The sequence below is a fragment of the Simochromis diagramma genome, unplaced genomic scaffold (genome assembly GCF_900408965.1).
Source record: "Simochromis diagramma unplaced genomic scaffold, fSimDia1.1 OVJJ01000676.1, whole genome shotgun sequence".
Classification (NCBI taxonomy): Eukaryota; Metazoa; Chordata; class Actinopteri; order Cichliformes; family Cichlidae; genus Simochromis; species Simochromis diagramma.
The window spans coordinates 545,175-560,234 of NW_024387466.1; the positions used below are offsets into that span (position 1 = coordinate 545,175).

Sequence of the window (15,060 nt, forward strand, 5' to 3'; positions counted from 1 at the left end):
AAATAGGAACGACAGTCTGTACAGTTGAATGTCACTGGCATAAAAATGATTGTTTTTAAAAAAGGCCCAAAAAAGATTGATAGCGGCTAAAGGAAACTTGTAAAAGGAGAATAACAATGGACCCAGAATCTAACCCCACTGGTTAAACATGCAGTGCAAGATCAGAATCTGCTTGCAAGAAAGAGAATGTTCTTCCAGACAGTCATTTTCAGTACAACCTTTTTCATTTATACAGTTTTATGTATCAGGACAGAAAATACACATGACACCTTGTATCTAATGACATGGCCTTTGAGTGCCATTGAGCACAGTTTAAAATGGTACAACCAACCTGAGTACAGTTACTGACCATGTCCATTCAGGATCATTTAGGATCACGGTCTTACCCATCTTATGAGGTCTGCTGCCAGCAGGATACTATGCCATGTCACACAGCTCAAATCACAAATTTCAAACTGGTTTTCTTGAGCATGAAAATGAGTTCACTTTACTCACATGACCTCCAAAGTTACTAGATCTCAGTCTATAGAGCACCTTTGGTATGTGGTGGAATGGTAGATTTTTATCATAGATGAGCAACAGATAAATGCCTGAGGAATCTTTCCAGTGCCTTGTTGACTCTATGTTACAGAGTAAAAGCAGTTCTGAAGGCAAAAAGGGGTTCATCCTGGTGCTAGCAAGGCATACGCGATACAAGTCCCATCCAATGCCGATGATGCATCTTCACTGTACTTAGCCTTGAATGAAAGATTTTTGAAGCAAAAATAAAACAGAAATAAAATAATGTTATCACCACAATCAGATAGCAAAGACTAGCTCTTCTTTATTGTAAAACAGGCCTAACTTTGCTTTTATTCTTTATTTGGTGTGGGTGACTTCATAGTGACTGGAACGGCTGATAATACTTGTAAAGCTGCATACACACTGAAAGTGATTTGCAGTGACATGGTGATGAGAGACCACAGAAAGTAAACGATATTCACTTCAAGTGACTTTAGGCAAAAAAAAAAAAGAAAAAAGAAAAAAAAAAAAAGTGGCTATCACCTATTTTTCGAAAAATAGGTGATAGCCACTTTGTTTTCTGAACTTTCTGAACTCTCGGGCGAGAGACTGAAGCAACTACCAATGAGAGTGAAGAATAGCACTGATTGACATCTGACCTTTTAGTAAATACAAAGGGGATCACCTAGGTAACCTGAATCTGGAATGTCCAAAAGCATAGAGCCTTTAGCTTCAAAGCGATGTGCGATGAGCAAATTGCTTCCAGTGTATACAAGGCTTTAAAGTACTTAGAGTTCAAAGATGGTTCAGAGACAACCTTTTTTAACTTAGAGGTCATTCTTTTTCGTAAAAACAACAACAACAACAACAACAACCATTCCTTCCTAGTTAAATTTACCCTTTTTAATTTTTCATATTTATTTCCCATCTTATTCATAACCTTTTCTTTTTTTTCCCTTTAGGTCACGAGCAGTTGTCTAAGCATTTCATTGCATATCGTACTGTGTATGACTGTGTACGACTGTGTACGTGACAAATAAAATTTGAATTTGAATACACAAACAAACAAACTAAAAAAATCATTCCTTAATCACCATGACTGAACTAGCAGCAGGTTTTGGATTTAAATGAGCAGCACAGGGCTCAATGTATAGAAAATGACTCCAAGGTCACTTTAGATGAACAATAGTCAGAGCAGGAGTCTACTGATCATACTGCATCCTCAGAAGCGACAGCAGAAGATTAGTCTGTTCTGCTACCGTGCTCACAGAATCAAGTAGTGGCATGTCACCATGGTGGGACTTGATGGGTCTTCTGCATCAATCTGAAAAAACCCAAAACAATACAAAAGATAGAGAGACATATTAGTAAAAGAGCTGCAGCAAAGTGTTCAACACCAAGCAAACATCCCCCCTTGTGGGGGTACTGTGGGCAGACCAACACAGCCCACAAGTTGGCAAGCCCACTATGGGTTGCTGACAGAGTGCCCACAGAATTCCCCAAAAGAGAAACAGTTCTTTGGGCCCCACATAGGCTAGATTACAGAGGCCCCACATGCACAAGTCCAGTGTGGAGTCCCCACAGAATTCCCTCCTCGGGGCCCAACAGGAGGGAATTATATTGGCAGGTTCGGAGCATGTCCCAGACTGGTTACCTTCAAAGTTTCAGAGTGAACAGGGGTATTTAGTCCAAGGAGGCAGTCTCCACGTCTCATTAGCCAGTCTCCAGTACCTCCTCCTCAAGATGAAGGCTGCTGCTTTAGGCTGCCTTTGCCTGGTAAAAATACCCTTCTTGTTCCCCACCACACGATGGATTGCTGTAGACAGACAATTAAATATCATTGTTACAGGGCAGAATATAATAAGGTGACTGAATAAAGCTGCGAGTACTAAGTATTAAATATTAAGATAATTTAAGACAATTGTTTGGTATTTACAATTTGTGCAAAAACTTGTGCAGTGCAGATTTAAATTGGTTAAAGTGACAGTGTGTAGAATCCAGTAGTTGTAGTGTGTGTCAAATGGTGTGTGTAGAATGTCAAGAGGGGTCATTTCTTTCCACAGAAGTTCATCTAGAAACTTGACTATGTTGCCATTTTGTTTTATAGCCCAGATTTCCTTTTGAGTTTCCCTTTAATCTCCTGATATAAACTATCACCTAGGAGGAAAAGAGCTCTCATCTTTAGACAAAACATAGGCTATACTGTATACTATCAGTACTGTAGAAACAGGGAAAACGGCAGCAGTTCTGGTTCTACAGGTTGCTTGATTTTGAAGCTGCAGTACCTTGTGCAGTCATGAAGTCTGCAAAGTTCCAGATGAGTTCACCAATAACATACTGCTTCCTCTTCTGGTCAAACACATCATGGTAGCTCTGCAGGAGAGCATTCTGGTACTCCTCAGTGAACATCATGGGCGGATCCTGTAGAGTGACAGTAAAACTTGTTAAAGATGCTGAAGTGACATGTGACTAGGTCACTGAGTGAGTGAGTTTAGTCTCACCATGTGAAGCCCTGGAAGTGCATCTGCTCCATATTCACTCTGGATTATGGGTTTCTTGTACTTTCCATACCAGTTCTCAAACTGAGCGTTGAGCTGAATAGGAATGACCTCCAAGTGGCCTGGATCATGGTACCAGGAGAAGTAACTGTTTACACATACAACATCTACAAAGGGAGCCTAGATGGCGGGGGAAAAAAAAAAATTAGATTTAAAATATTTTAGAGGTATTCTTCAACATGATGACGACATATTTTTTTAAAAATATTTTAAAGGCCACAAGAGAACTCCACCTTCTTGAGCTTTCCTTTATTATTCATGTACAAGCTTAAAGCATATTTGTTGTTAGACAAAAATTGTAAAATGTATTTCCATAAAACTTTGTGTACTCGCACAGCCATTCCTTCATGGATGGATTTTAAGGGATTCCCGTGGGGTGGGGGGTGGGGTCACAGGTGGAGGCTTGTTGCTAAATTGTAAATTGCTACTCAAGGGTGGTCTTAAAGTGCTGTGCATCTTTTGCTAGTTTAATATATTCTTGATAGTGAGGTGAAGGCTGTGGAAGCTCACCCCTTTGTCCCTGGCATAGTTACTGTCTGTGATGTAGGTGACAGGTCGGGTATGGTCCAGAGCTTTGGTATGCTTTATCAAAGTCCTGCAAGGAAAACAAATGTTGTTGACGTTGATATACCTGAGGAGTCACCAGGATTATCAGATGCATAGTTAGAATGTCACATAATCAATGACAGAAAAACATTTCTTTTCTATCAATCATGGCTCAAGAGTTGGGAGGTCGCCTTGTAATCGGAAGGTTGCCGGTTCGAGCCCCGGCTTGGACAGTCTTGGTTGTTGTGTCCTTGGGCAAGACACTTCACCCGTTGCCTACTGGTGGTGGTCAGAGGGCCCGGTGGCGCCAGTGTCCGGCAGCCTCGCCTCTGTCAGTGCGCCCCAGGGTGGCTGTGGCTACAATGTAGCTTGCCATCACCAGTGTGTGAATGTGTGTGTGAATGGGTGGATGACTGGTTGTGTAAAGCTCTTTGGGGTCCTTAGGGACTAGAAAAGCACTATACAAATACAGGCCATTTACCATTAGTCTTTAATCGGAAGTAATTGGTGGCTCCATGGTATAGTGGTCACTCGATCAAGAGCTGCATAAACCCAGTCCCAACCTCAGCACATCCATCTGCTGTGGCGACTCCATGTGAAATATGAGAGCAGCCACAAGTACCAGTTTAATCTGAACTATTTTATTCTCTTAGGCCTTCAGCATGACAGAACATATGTTTGAATTACCATTTAAATTTACAGTTTAAAAACAAATTGAACCATCTGGCATCATGTTGCTTGATTGTGTAGTGATGACTATTTGAACAGTGGCTATAATAAGTGCTTTACACCTCAAAAGAAAAATAACCTGTACTCACTTGAAATAAAATTCAGCAGGAGGCATTTCTGAGGCGGGCTCATTGGCTACCGACCACATGACCACAGAGGGATGGTTCTTGTCCCGGCGCACAAGCTCGTCCATGACAACCAAGTGGTGAGACAGAGAGGCGTTTCCAAAACTGCGACTATCAGCAAGGCACAAAAGAACACAACTCAGCCTGAGCTGAAAGACTAACAACTTAGATCAGTCCATCTTTTGGGCTCTACAGAGACCACAAGACAAAGCTAGCACTGCAAGAAGTAAAGACCTAACTCACAACTAGGGATGGGTATCGTTTAGGTTTTATCCAATACCGGTGCCAAACCGGTACTTTTGAAACGGTGCCGGTGCTTAAACGGTGCTCAAACCGGTGCTTAAAGAATGGAGAACACAAAATTGGTCCAAATACCTCTCATGTTCAGCTGTTTTTTTTTGTTAAAAGATAACAATGTTAGCCTTTTCTGCAGCTATGGGGCATATATGGTATCACTCTTGGCTGGGAGCAGTGCTTAAACAATGGAAAAAACACAAACTTTGTCCAAAAACTGTTTTCCACTTTTTCTTTGGTCATTTTAGCCTTTTTGGCCAGGGTGAAGGGAGTATCTGCCATCAAACAAGAAGACAGCCGCATATAACTACGACGGTGTTTGCTAGTTCACCTTACTGCATTAATATAATAACGTGGTTAGCCTACTCAACGTAAATTACACACGAACAACATTAAGCTACTCACGCAGAGAAGAACGGCTGCTGCTGCATCATCATCCGTCATCATTTCTGCTACACTGACAGGGCTAGGGGCCAGGACTCTACTCTTCGGGTTTTTGGGGGATGTTGCTAACTCCGGGTCCGATAACAGGCAACCCACCCGCAGTAGATGTGCTCGGTGTGAGGTCTCGCAACAAGCTATCAAATACGGCGCATTTCTCGGCTTTTAAAAAAAAACAAAAACGCTATGTGTCGCCAGGTGTTTCATCGGATTTGAGGTGTTACCTCCTTTGACAGTATCACAGTATCAGCTTAAAGCACTTGTTGCAGGCTGCTGAGTTTGCATATTTTGCTGTGAAGTACAGCCAGACTTTTGACCGCTTCGCCTTGGGCATTTTAATCTGTAGCTCTGCTCTAAAAGAACGTACGTACCTGGCCCCGCCTACTATCCTCGGAAACGTAAAATGATTGGCTAGAATCTAAAGTCTATCACAGCTCAGGAAAAAAAAAAAAGCACCGAAATAAAGCACCGAAATGTGCGCTGATTTTCGGTCTGGTTACTACCGTTTATGTCAGAACCGGTGCCATCATGGCACCGGATACCGGTACCCATCCCTACTTGTGCTGAGTCACAGGATTGCCATACCAATATGTAAGTTTCTCCATATCTTCACACATTGTAACACAGATTTTCTCACTGTTGACCTCAAACATACTCATGGGCTACAGAGATGTGTTTAGTGACACTTACATGTCTTTGATGCCAACACCTGGGCACTCATCTATCACCACAATCCCATGACGGTCACACATCTGCAGGATCTCCTCAGCATAGGGGTAGTGGCTGGTACGGAACGAGTTGGCTCCCAACCACTTAATTAAGTTAAAGTCCTTTACAATTAGGGGCCAGTCCAATCCTTTACCTCGAATCTACAACACATTAAAACCAGGAAAACAAAGATGAGGTCATTAAATTAAGTCTCTTAATTGTGATTCAAATTAATGTTGACACATTGTTTCAAAGACAAATAAGACAGAGTCATCCTGGATTTTCATCCCTCTAGTGGTACTCACATCAGAGTCCTCATGTTTATTAACACCATGGAAATAAAACGGCTTGTTGTTAATGAGGAACTGGGTCTTGGTAACGTTGACTGTGCGGATGCCGACTGGCAGAGTATACAAATCCTCATATGTTGATGTCTCACTGACTGCTATTAGGTGGACCTAGAGGTTAAAGTACAAATGGTAGAAATGTTGTTCTTTACATCTTCTTCAGCAGACATGATGTCACCAGAAATGTAGCAGTTGGCACCAATACCAGTAGAACTGTGCAATTCTCTGTAGCCAATTTGATATCAAAACAAAATCATGATCCCACGTAATTAAACAAACTGTTTTCAAACAGACATGGCAGCACATCATTTATTTAAAATGTTATTATGTTTATGTCAACAAGACACCGACTAAAATGTTAGGATGGTTGCTGAGAAGCTTACTAATATTAGCATAAGAATAAGCTAACATTACATAAGCATTTCATGTTAAAGTGAAATATATTTAATTTACTGAACAGGTATTCTTGGTGTGTTTTGTGATTGCTAGTATTTCAATTTTCCAGTATAAGAGAGGTTTAGCAGCAGATTAGTATCAAGTATAATAATATTTATATATTTTCTAAATCACAAGGTTAATACACGCACATTCTTGTGACAATGCAACACACAGTTTAGGGTTCATTCAGTGGTTTTTGTAAGGTACAGCTTAACAAGCTGCGAATATAAAAAGTATTCCCCCAGCAGAGAATCTATAATGCACTTAAAACATGCTGTGAATAAAAGAATCAGGGAAAATGTGGCACTTTCAGTTGAATTGAAACTTGCATATTGGGCTAATGTTTATAGAACAATAAATTTAAAAAAAAAAATCAAAGATTAAAGTTGCTTCTAAGACAAAGACATTAGATCCAAATAAAAATAGCAAAAACCCAGGGTTAACCCTTAAGTTACCTGGATAAGTCAAAATCCTGGTTTCCGCTTTTCCTCGTGGTATATAAACTGTGATTTTTACACTGTTTACACTCTACTAACCAATTAATAAAAGATCATTACTTCTTAACAAACCCCCTTAATGAGCCTCACAAATCTAATGGCCATATTGTCAAACCACATCACACCGCAGGAACACACTTCCCTGCCTGCAAGCATGTTGTCTTACCTCCATAGAATAAAGGTAACCTGGATTCTCGTGCATCAAGTACGGCCACCACAGCTTCACATCTACAACTTTGAGGACTCCAGATGGTGTGTTAGAGGAGGCCACACAGTGGCCATCTTTGTCCATCAGAGTAACCTTCAGGGTGGCTGTTGCAGCACCTTGAACAGATACTTTGTATCCAACAAGACCTAGAATCCAGAAGAAACAGCAATATCTGATAAATAGTAATAGCACATTCAATCTGTGTTGTATTAATGTGGATCCTATTCACTATGTTTTTGCACAGTTCCAAAAAAAAAAGTTGGGATGCTGTGTAACATGTAAATAAAAAGAGAATGCACTAATTTGTAAAATCTGTGATTTTTGAAATCACCATGATGCACCCTCATGTGTTCAGAGATGCAGACTTTTGAGTGCAGATAAGAATCCAGACTGTCCCGCTCCTCTTTAGTCTCAAGGATGCAGCATCCATTTGCAGGTGCAAAGTGGTTGATGTCGGTTGTGGTGGTAATCCCTGAGCCAGTGGTGGACAACAAAGGTGAAGAGAGCTATCGAGCTGTAGAGGACTTGGTTAGCCTGTGCCACTTTGGTGGCAGCAGATGGGTCCGTACTCATCTGCTGCCACCAAAGTGGCACAGGCCACGCAGGCCAGGCAGACATGGCTCAGGAGGTGGCTAAAGCAAAAGCTTGGGTGTGAGGAGTTCAGTGACGAAAAAGACTTTCAGACTGCCTCAGAGTGATTCTGTCAAACCGTCAAATGATTTAGGAGGGGAAAGTGGTGCTCTACTCACATGGTCTATAGTGCAGAGCGGCACTACTGACTTTAAATGAGGATATAGTCAGGTAAACTTCAGGTACCTCCTTAATCCCACTGTCACCTCTTCTGTAGAGGACGTAGGGTCTGAGGATCACTCGCCCATCACTGCGGTCAGGTCACTGAGGTAATATAACTCTTTGGTGGCAGCGCCCCTCGGTAGTATGAGATTGCTCCTGATTTCCTGAAGGCTCTAGATGTTGTATGGCTGACTTGGTTTACACGCCTCTGCAACGTCATGTCAAGATCTGGGGCAGTGCCTCTGAATTGGCAGACTGGGATGGTGGTTTCCACATTTAAGAAGGGACTCGGAGGGTGTGCTCCAATTACAAGGGAATCAAACTCCTCAGCCTCCCTGAGAAGATCTATTCCAGAGTACCGAAAAGTAGAGTCTGCATGTTAGCGGAACCTCAGATTCAAGAGGAACATTTTTATTTTTAAGGATATTTAAAAGTGTGTGGGAGTTCAGCCATCCAGTCTACATGTGTTTTGTAGACTTGAAGAAGGCATTCGACTGTGCCCCTCAGGCTATTCTGTGGACCGTGCTGCTAGGGTAAGAGGGGTTTCTAGCCTTTTGTTAGGAGTTATTTAGTCCTCGTGCAACTACCGTAGTTTTCGGGTCATAAGCCGCTACTTTTTTCCCCACACTGTGAACACTGCGGCTTATGCATTTTTTTTTTTTTTTTCATGAGGCCAAAAACATTTTTGCCTGGTAACAGTAGACCAATAAAATTGATAAGTAGTATATATACGGTATATATTTTTACCGGTTGTTAAGAGACGTTGTAATGTTGTTTGTGCACTGTTCCGTAATAAAAACATAAGCAATGTAATTTGTGTGTTACCGATACGTACGTATACTTAAAGGTAGCCGTGTTACAGGCGCTGTTCGAGGAACAAAAGCATTTGAGGTATGTATTTTTGTATGTTACCATAACGTTTGTGTTACCATGTTTATGTTACCTTACGGATTAAATTAAACGTTAAAAATCCTCACGTGTAATATTTCTGTGTAAATATCTCATATTACGAGTGAAACGCATACGGCTTAAAAGCCGGTGCGGCCTATACAAGTACAAAATTGATTTTCTTTCTAAAATTAGAGCATGCAGCTTTTAATCAGGTGCACTCTGTAGTCCGGGAATTACGGTACATTAAGAGCTTGGCCTGCATTTCTGGCAATAAGTCAGACTCATCTGCAGTGGGCATTGGATTTTGCCAGGGCTATCCTTTACTAATGATTCTGTTCAAAGTTTTTATGGACCTAATTTCAACTCAGGTGGCAGAAGGCCTCCAACTTAATGACCTTAAAATCTCTTTTTGTAGATGTTGTGGTCCTCTTGACTTTATCAGGTGGTGGTAGCACTGTAGCTATTCATAGCCGAGCATGAAGTAGAGCTGAGTATGTGAGAGTTTTTCCCACCTACGATGGTTAAAATGGCTTTATCGTAACCATGGAGTATAAATGGTCATGTCAATATTAAGCTGTCTGCATTTAATTCAATCTGAGTTGGGTTTTTTTTGGTTTGTTTTTTTACTCCCACACGCTGAGAATGCATCATTAATCCCAACTGGAAATTTTTCTACCTGGCACACAGGGCTGAGCATGCGTGTTTATACACTACCAGATAGGGAAAAATATGGCAACAGTGGAAGTTTCAGACGAGCAGGGAATTTGACTCAGTGTTGTTTGGATTTCACGAGAAGGATGTCGAGCAAAATGTGGTAATTTACAAAACATGCTGTAAAACTATGGAGGTATACTGGACATGTCCTACTGGGAGGAGGCCACGGAGTATACCCAGCACATGCTGGAGAGAATATCTCTCATCTTGCCTGGAAATGACTCTGTGTTCCCCTGGTGCAGCTGGAAGAGCTATCTGGGGAGAGCAAGGTTTTAGGGGCAGGGATAGCTAAGTAGGTAGCATGCCGTGAGGTACCCCTGAGCAAGGTACCGTCCCTACACACTGCTCCCCGGGCGTCTGATTAGTGCCTGCCCTGAGTGAATGGGCTAAATGCCGAGAGAATAATTTCACAATTTTACAATGAAGAACATTATTCTGCAATTGTTTCACAATATGTAGATACAGTTTTTTGCGGACTGGCAAACTTCTGCCTAGCTTTACTTCTGAGAAAGTCTACCTTTCTAAGATGCTCTTCATGTTACTCACTTGTTGCCAGTTAAACTAATTAGTTGTAATATTCATTCATTGGTTTCTTTTGAGTACCACTTATTTTCCAACCTCAAATTCAAAATGAACCAATATTTGTCATGAAATAGTGAAATGTCAGTGCGCCCCAGGACGGCTGTGGCTACAATGTAGCTTGCCATCACCAGTGTGTGAATGTGTGTGTGAAGGGTGGACGACTGAATGTGTAAAGCGCTTTGGGGTCCTTAGGGACTATGTAAAGCGCTATACAAATACAGGCCAAATGTCTCAGTTTAAATATTTAATGAGTTTTCTGTAGTCTCTGAATAAATTTGTTTTTGTTTTGCAAATCATTGCATTTTGTTTTCATTAACACATTGTTCCAACACTTTTAGAATTGGGGTTGTCCATCAGTTTACCTGCTCACATATTCTTTGGTGCTAGTAAGGAAATTTGAAATGAATTTACCAGTGTTATCCATGAAGTTGGTCTCCACTATGATGTCATCCACATACACCTTAGGAGTAGTATACAACAGTACAGGACGATGTATCCCAGCATAGTTGAAGAAATCAAAGTAGATGTTTTGCACAAAAAAACCATCAGGATACCTGCAGACCGAACAGTCTTCACATCATCTACATTCTCACTGATGCATCAGCTTAAAGTTTTAAAGGGTGGCAATAAAGTTAAAAATATGAACCAAAGAATGAGGGTACCTGGTACGGTCATTCATGTACTGGATGGTGCCTGGAGGAAGAGTCTCCAAAGTTAGAGTGTTGTTTACAGCAATGGTGATTCTGCATGGCTTCGTTGGGTCCCTGCGGATTAAACTACTAATCTCTGCCTCAAAAGGAAGATGGCCACCTTCATGCTCTGTCACTTTCTCTCCATTCACCCACTGCAACAGAGAATGATCACCGTTTTACATGAGCTACAATTTAGTGACACACAATCTTATTTACAATGAAGCAAGGATGTATTTTGAAACAATACATTTCTTCCTTATTTTAGCAAAATGATGGCAAACCACAGTCTGCATGTATCACAACAGCCTGAATCAACAGTTTTATTGAGTTTAGGTTCTAAACTAGCCTGCCTGCAGCCCAAACTTGTCATCTACTGAAAACATTTGTTGCATTACCAAGCAACAAACAAACTTTTAAACAGTTCAGACCTTATATCAGGAAATACAGATGCTGCTGTCCTAGTTTTCTTAAAATAAGTATATATTTTCCAAGAAATTGTTTCATTATGTGTGTTTTTGGATCATTTTCAAATAAATATCATTAATAATTAATAAAATAATAATTAATATGTTTGTAAAAATAAATAATAATAAATAAATATTTTTACAATTATCATGATACCCACCACTATTGAGTAATAGTGAGCACTTCCCACTCTAAGAACCACTCTTGTTCCCTCATCGGAGATCCAGCGGGCCGGCACGAACACCTCTCGCTCATACCACACCCAGCCAATGAAATCTCTTAGTGTGGGGTCCTGTGTGATGTCATTGTAGCTGGCAGGAACTGGCATTTCAATCACTGGGCCGGTCTAAAGAATATAAAACAACAAAGAGAAGACAGGACTTTACAGGGATCCCTGTAGCAGCCATTTGAAAGTAGGCAATACACATGTTTATGTATTTGACTTCATTTTGATTCTCTGAATTCATAGTTAGCCCCCTTCGTGTGCATTTGCCAAATATTTATAATGTAAGGTTTTGACCTTTGTTCTCCATCCATCCACTCGCTTCCACTTATCCTTTTTTAGGGTCGTGGGGGTGCTGGAGCCTATCCCAGCTGTCATAGGGCGAGAGGCGGGGTACACCCTGGACAGGTCGTCAGTCTGTCGCAGGGCTAACACACAGGGACAGACAACCATTCACACTCACATTCACTCCCGCATTCACACCTATGAGCAATTTAGATTTTTCAATGAACCTATCCCCACAAAGTTCTCATCTTGTTTATTTTTCCTTGTGAAATTGTGAATATTTTCTGCAATAAATGCCTCTAAACACCTCAAAACAAGACAATCTGACAGGAATGTATCCATTTGTGCTTGGTTTAAAGCAAGGCTTTGTGAAACACGGAAACATTTAAAACATGTGAGAATTGTGTAACTGTTTTGAAACAGTCTGATAACCATCTCCAAAGTGACTGGACACTCTTTTTTTTTTTTTGCTATTGCCATGAATTGATAATGGTATTCTGTGAAACAATGACACATAAAGGCCTTGCACAACTCTAATTTTACTTAGTATGCCAGACTATCAATTATGATCAACATGTTTTGGTTTTGAAAAATCATCATGCAGCATAGCAAAAAAAAACTTTGAGACTGTTAAAAACAGCAGGCTGTGACTAATGATCAGCATGTTTCAGCAAATATCATTTCCCCTCCTGTTGCGTCAACATATGTGAGGTGGTTTCAGTTGCTTAATAATTCGATGCAATGCATAATGAACCACTTTATAAAATAAATTATATATTGCAAAAACACTGTTTTTGTTATAACCTCATATTTTTGTGGACTTAGATGTCACCTACTTTGAAGGTAGCTTAAGTAAAGTTAATTGAATGCTTCCAATTATGGTTATGCAAAATGAAAATCAAGTAACAATGTCTAAATTTGTTATTTCTAAAGCTTTTTCTTTCTTTCTTTTTTAGTTTTCTATAAGTTACCTCCTCAAACTTGATGTGATAGGTATAACAGGTATAAAAATCTATTTTTGCTAATGTAAAGCTGTGGATAAACAACACATCCAGTGGATCATGTGTTCTTAGAGCAAGCATTAGTGAACTCTGCTGTGGTTGCTGCCGATAACGACTTTTAGGCTTTCTGGGAGTTTACCAGGCTTGTTCCAGCAGCAGAAAAGCCACCTATCCAAACTGAGGATGCACGAAAGCTTCAGTTCGCAGTGGTCATGAGACTTTCCACCCGGGCTTTGTAACTTAGTTTTGAACACCCAGTTCCTAGCTAAACGTATGAATGAGTCAACCCAAAATGTTTATGAGGGTTTCTCGTATTTGTGTTAACACGTTTATGGCATTCCAAGTAACTTTTATTTACGATTATTTTTTTGGTATAACTACATAATTGCAGGATGTTTAAAGGCTCTTGTTTACAGAGAGTAAAATGTGCACATTACTGTATGTGCACTTTGTTTTACTATTGACAGGGTTACAACAACCCTGTCAATAGTAAAACAAAGTGGGCTGATTTATTTCATCTGACCTGCTATCACCTCCGTTCCCGCTCACCTCTGCCAGCCGACGTTTGTACCAAGCCTTCTCGAAGCCCTCGTTCCTGTTGGGGGACCCGTCAGCCCTGAAATCCCACAGCCCGTTCAGCTCCTTCACCTCCCTGGAGGTGGACTCCCGGGGAAAGAGCATGCCGCCGTCCAGCGGGAGCACCGTGCCAAACACTGATAACAACCACAAGACACGGAGCACCGCGAAACTTCCAGGTACAGACATCCTGAAGCCCTCTTCTACTGCCCTCTCGGAGACGAACCCCGAAGTTTTCTTTGTTGTTCCGCTTTAGAGGTCACGTGACAACGGCATTACGTAACATCCCTACCGCTTTTCTGCTTAAAGCCCTCCAACGCTCTTCCCTTTTTTCAGTCCTGTCATTTTCTCCCCTCAAGCTAATCTTTAACTCTTTCAGGCTGGAGACAGACGAAGTTTCGCATTTCAACGCTAAGCATAAACCTTTTATTAAAAATAGTAGGTTTACCCTGCCGACAGTTTCCCTGCCAGCGTTGGGTTTTTTTTGTTTTGCTTTATTTTTTGGCCGACAGACACAGTTTCCTCACTTTTCATCTTCCTTAAAAAAAGGAAAATTAAAAAAAAATCAGCTGCTATATTCAGAATTAAATGTTTTAGTTCTTCTAATGTGACATTAAAGTAGGCGGGAAACATCCAGGATGTCACCAAAGAAACTAACTTAGCACAATATGTCTGTTTGTCATATCTGTTTTCACATGAATTCGAAATGCAGATTCACAGTTCAGTGCTTTTGTTTACACTTAAAGGTTCAACAACTGGAGACAACCGATAGATCCAGTGTAATCCACAACTTCCCAGTTACAGTCTCAAGAAGACACCATTTTAATCAAGCCCTCACTCCTTGCCACAAGATCACTCTGGGAGGATTACTAACACCCAAATATCCTGGGCAGAAGGGAGCAGGAGTCAAAGGACATAAATGTTTAACCACAGGAGGGCCAAGTCCACTAACAGTTCTTAGTTAAAAATCCAGCCTTGAGTGAACTGCTTCATCAAGCTTAAGTAGGAGACAGCTCATAATCAAATAACCCACAGGTGAGATAATCAGCCCAGGTGCACAATGTTGGTAGGCAGGAGATGGAGGAAGAACAGCCTCTGAAACACAGGGTGTAGTTAGTACACACACACACATACACACACACGGAGAGAGAGAGAGAGAGAGAGAGAGAGGTGAGTCGGCCAGGAGCACTGAGGGTCCATGACACTGTCTAGAATCAAATTTTGACTGTGGCTCAGTTTCCAATCATAATGCCATGCATACAGTGACCTGTTGCTTACAAACATATTAAACCTTTTTCACCTACCTAAACCTCTGTTTAAACTCTATCCAAATTTACAATTATACTATATTTATATTATAAAAACGACCTAAGCACAACTATTCTAGTGTCTAAAAATTATTCAGACCTAATAATCACAGATTTCAATAATTTTATAGCCTTGGGTT

The 15,060-nt window shown here is 40.8% G+C and overlaps 1 protein-coding gene across 1 annotated transcript; it reads right to left on the minus strand.

Moving 5' to 3' along the window:
• Positions 1–1,463: 1,463 nt before the first annotated feature.
• Positions 1,464–13,901, minus strand: LOC120723330 (beta-glucuronidase-like). Its single transcript, XM_040014736.1, has 13 exons — positions 13,587–13,901; positions 11,689–11,874; positions 11,034–11,215; positions 10,783–10,925; positions 7,351–7,538; positions 6,208–6,360; positions 5,885–6,063; positions 4,424–4,570; positions 3,570–3,654; positions 3,003–3,179; positions 2,787–2,922; positions 2,156–2,317; positions 1,464–1,825 (listed from the first exon to the last, which is right to left on the minus strand). Exons 1-12 carry the CDS (start codon positions 13,800–13,802, stop codon positions 2,166–2,168), a joined length of 1,944 nt encoding a protein of 647 aa, XP_039870670.1. The 5' UTR covers positions 13,803–13,901; the 3' UTR covers positions 1,464–1,825; positions 2,156–2,165.
• Between the last annotated feature and the right edge of the window lie 1,159 nt (positions 13,902–15,060).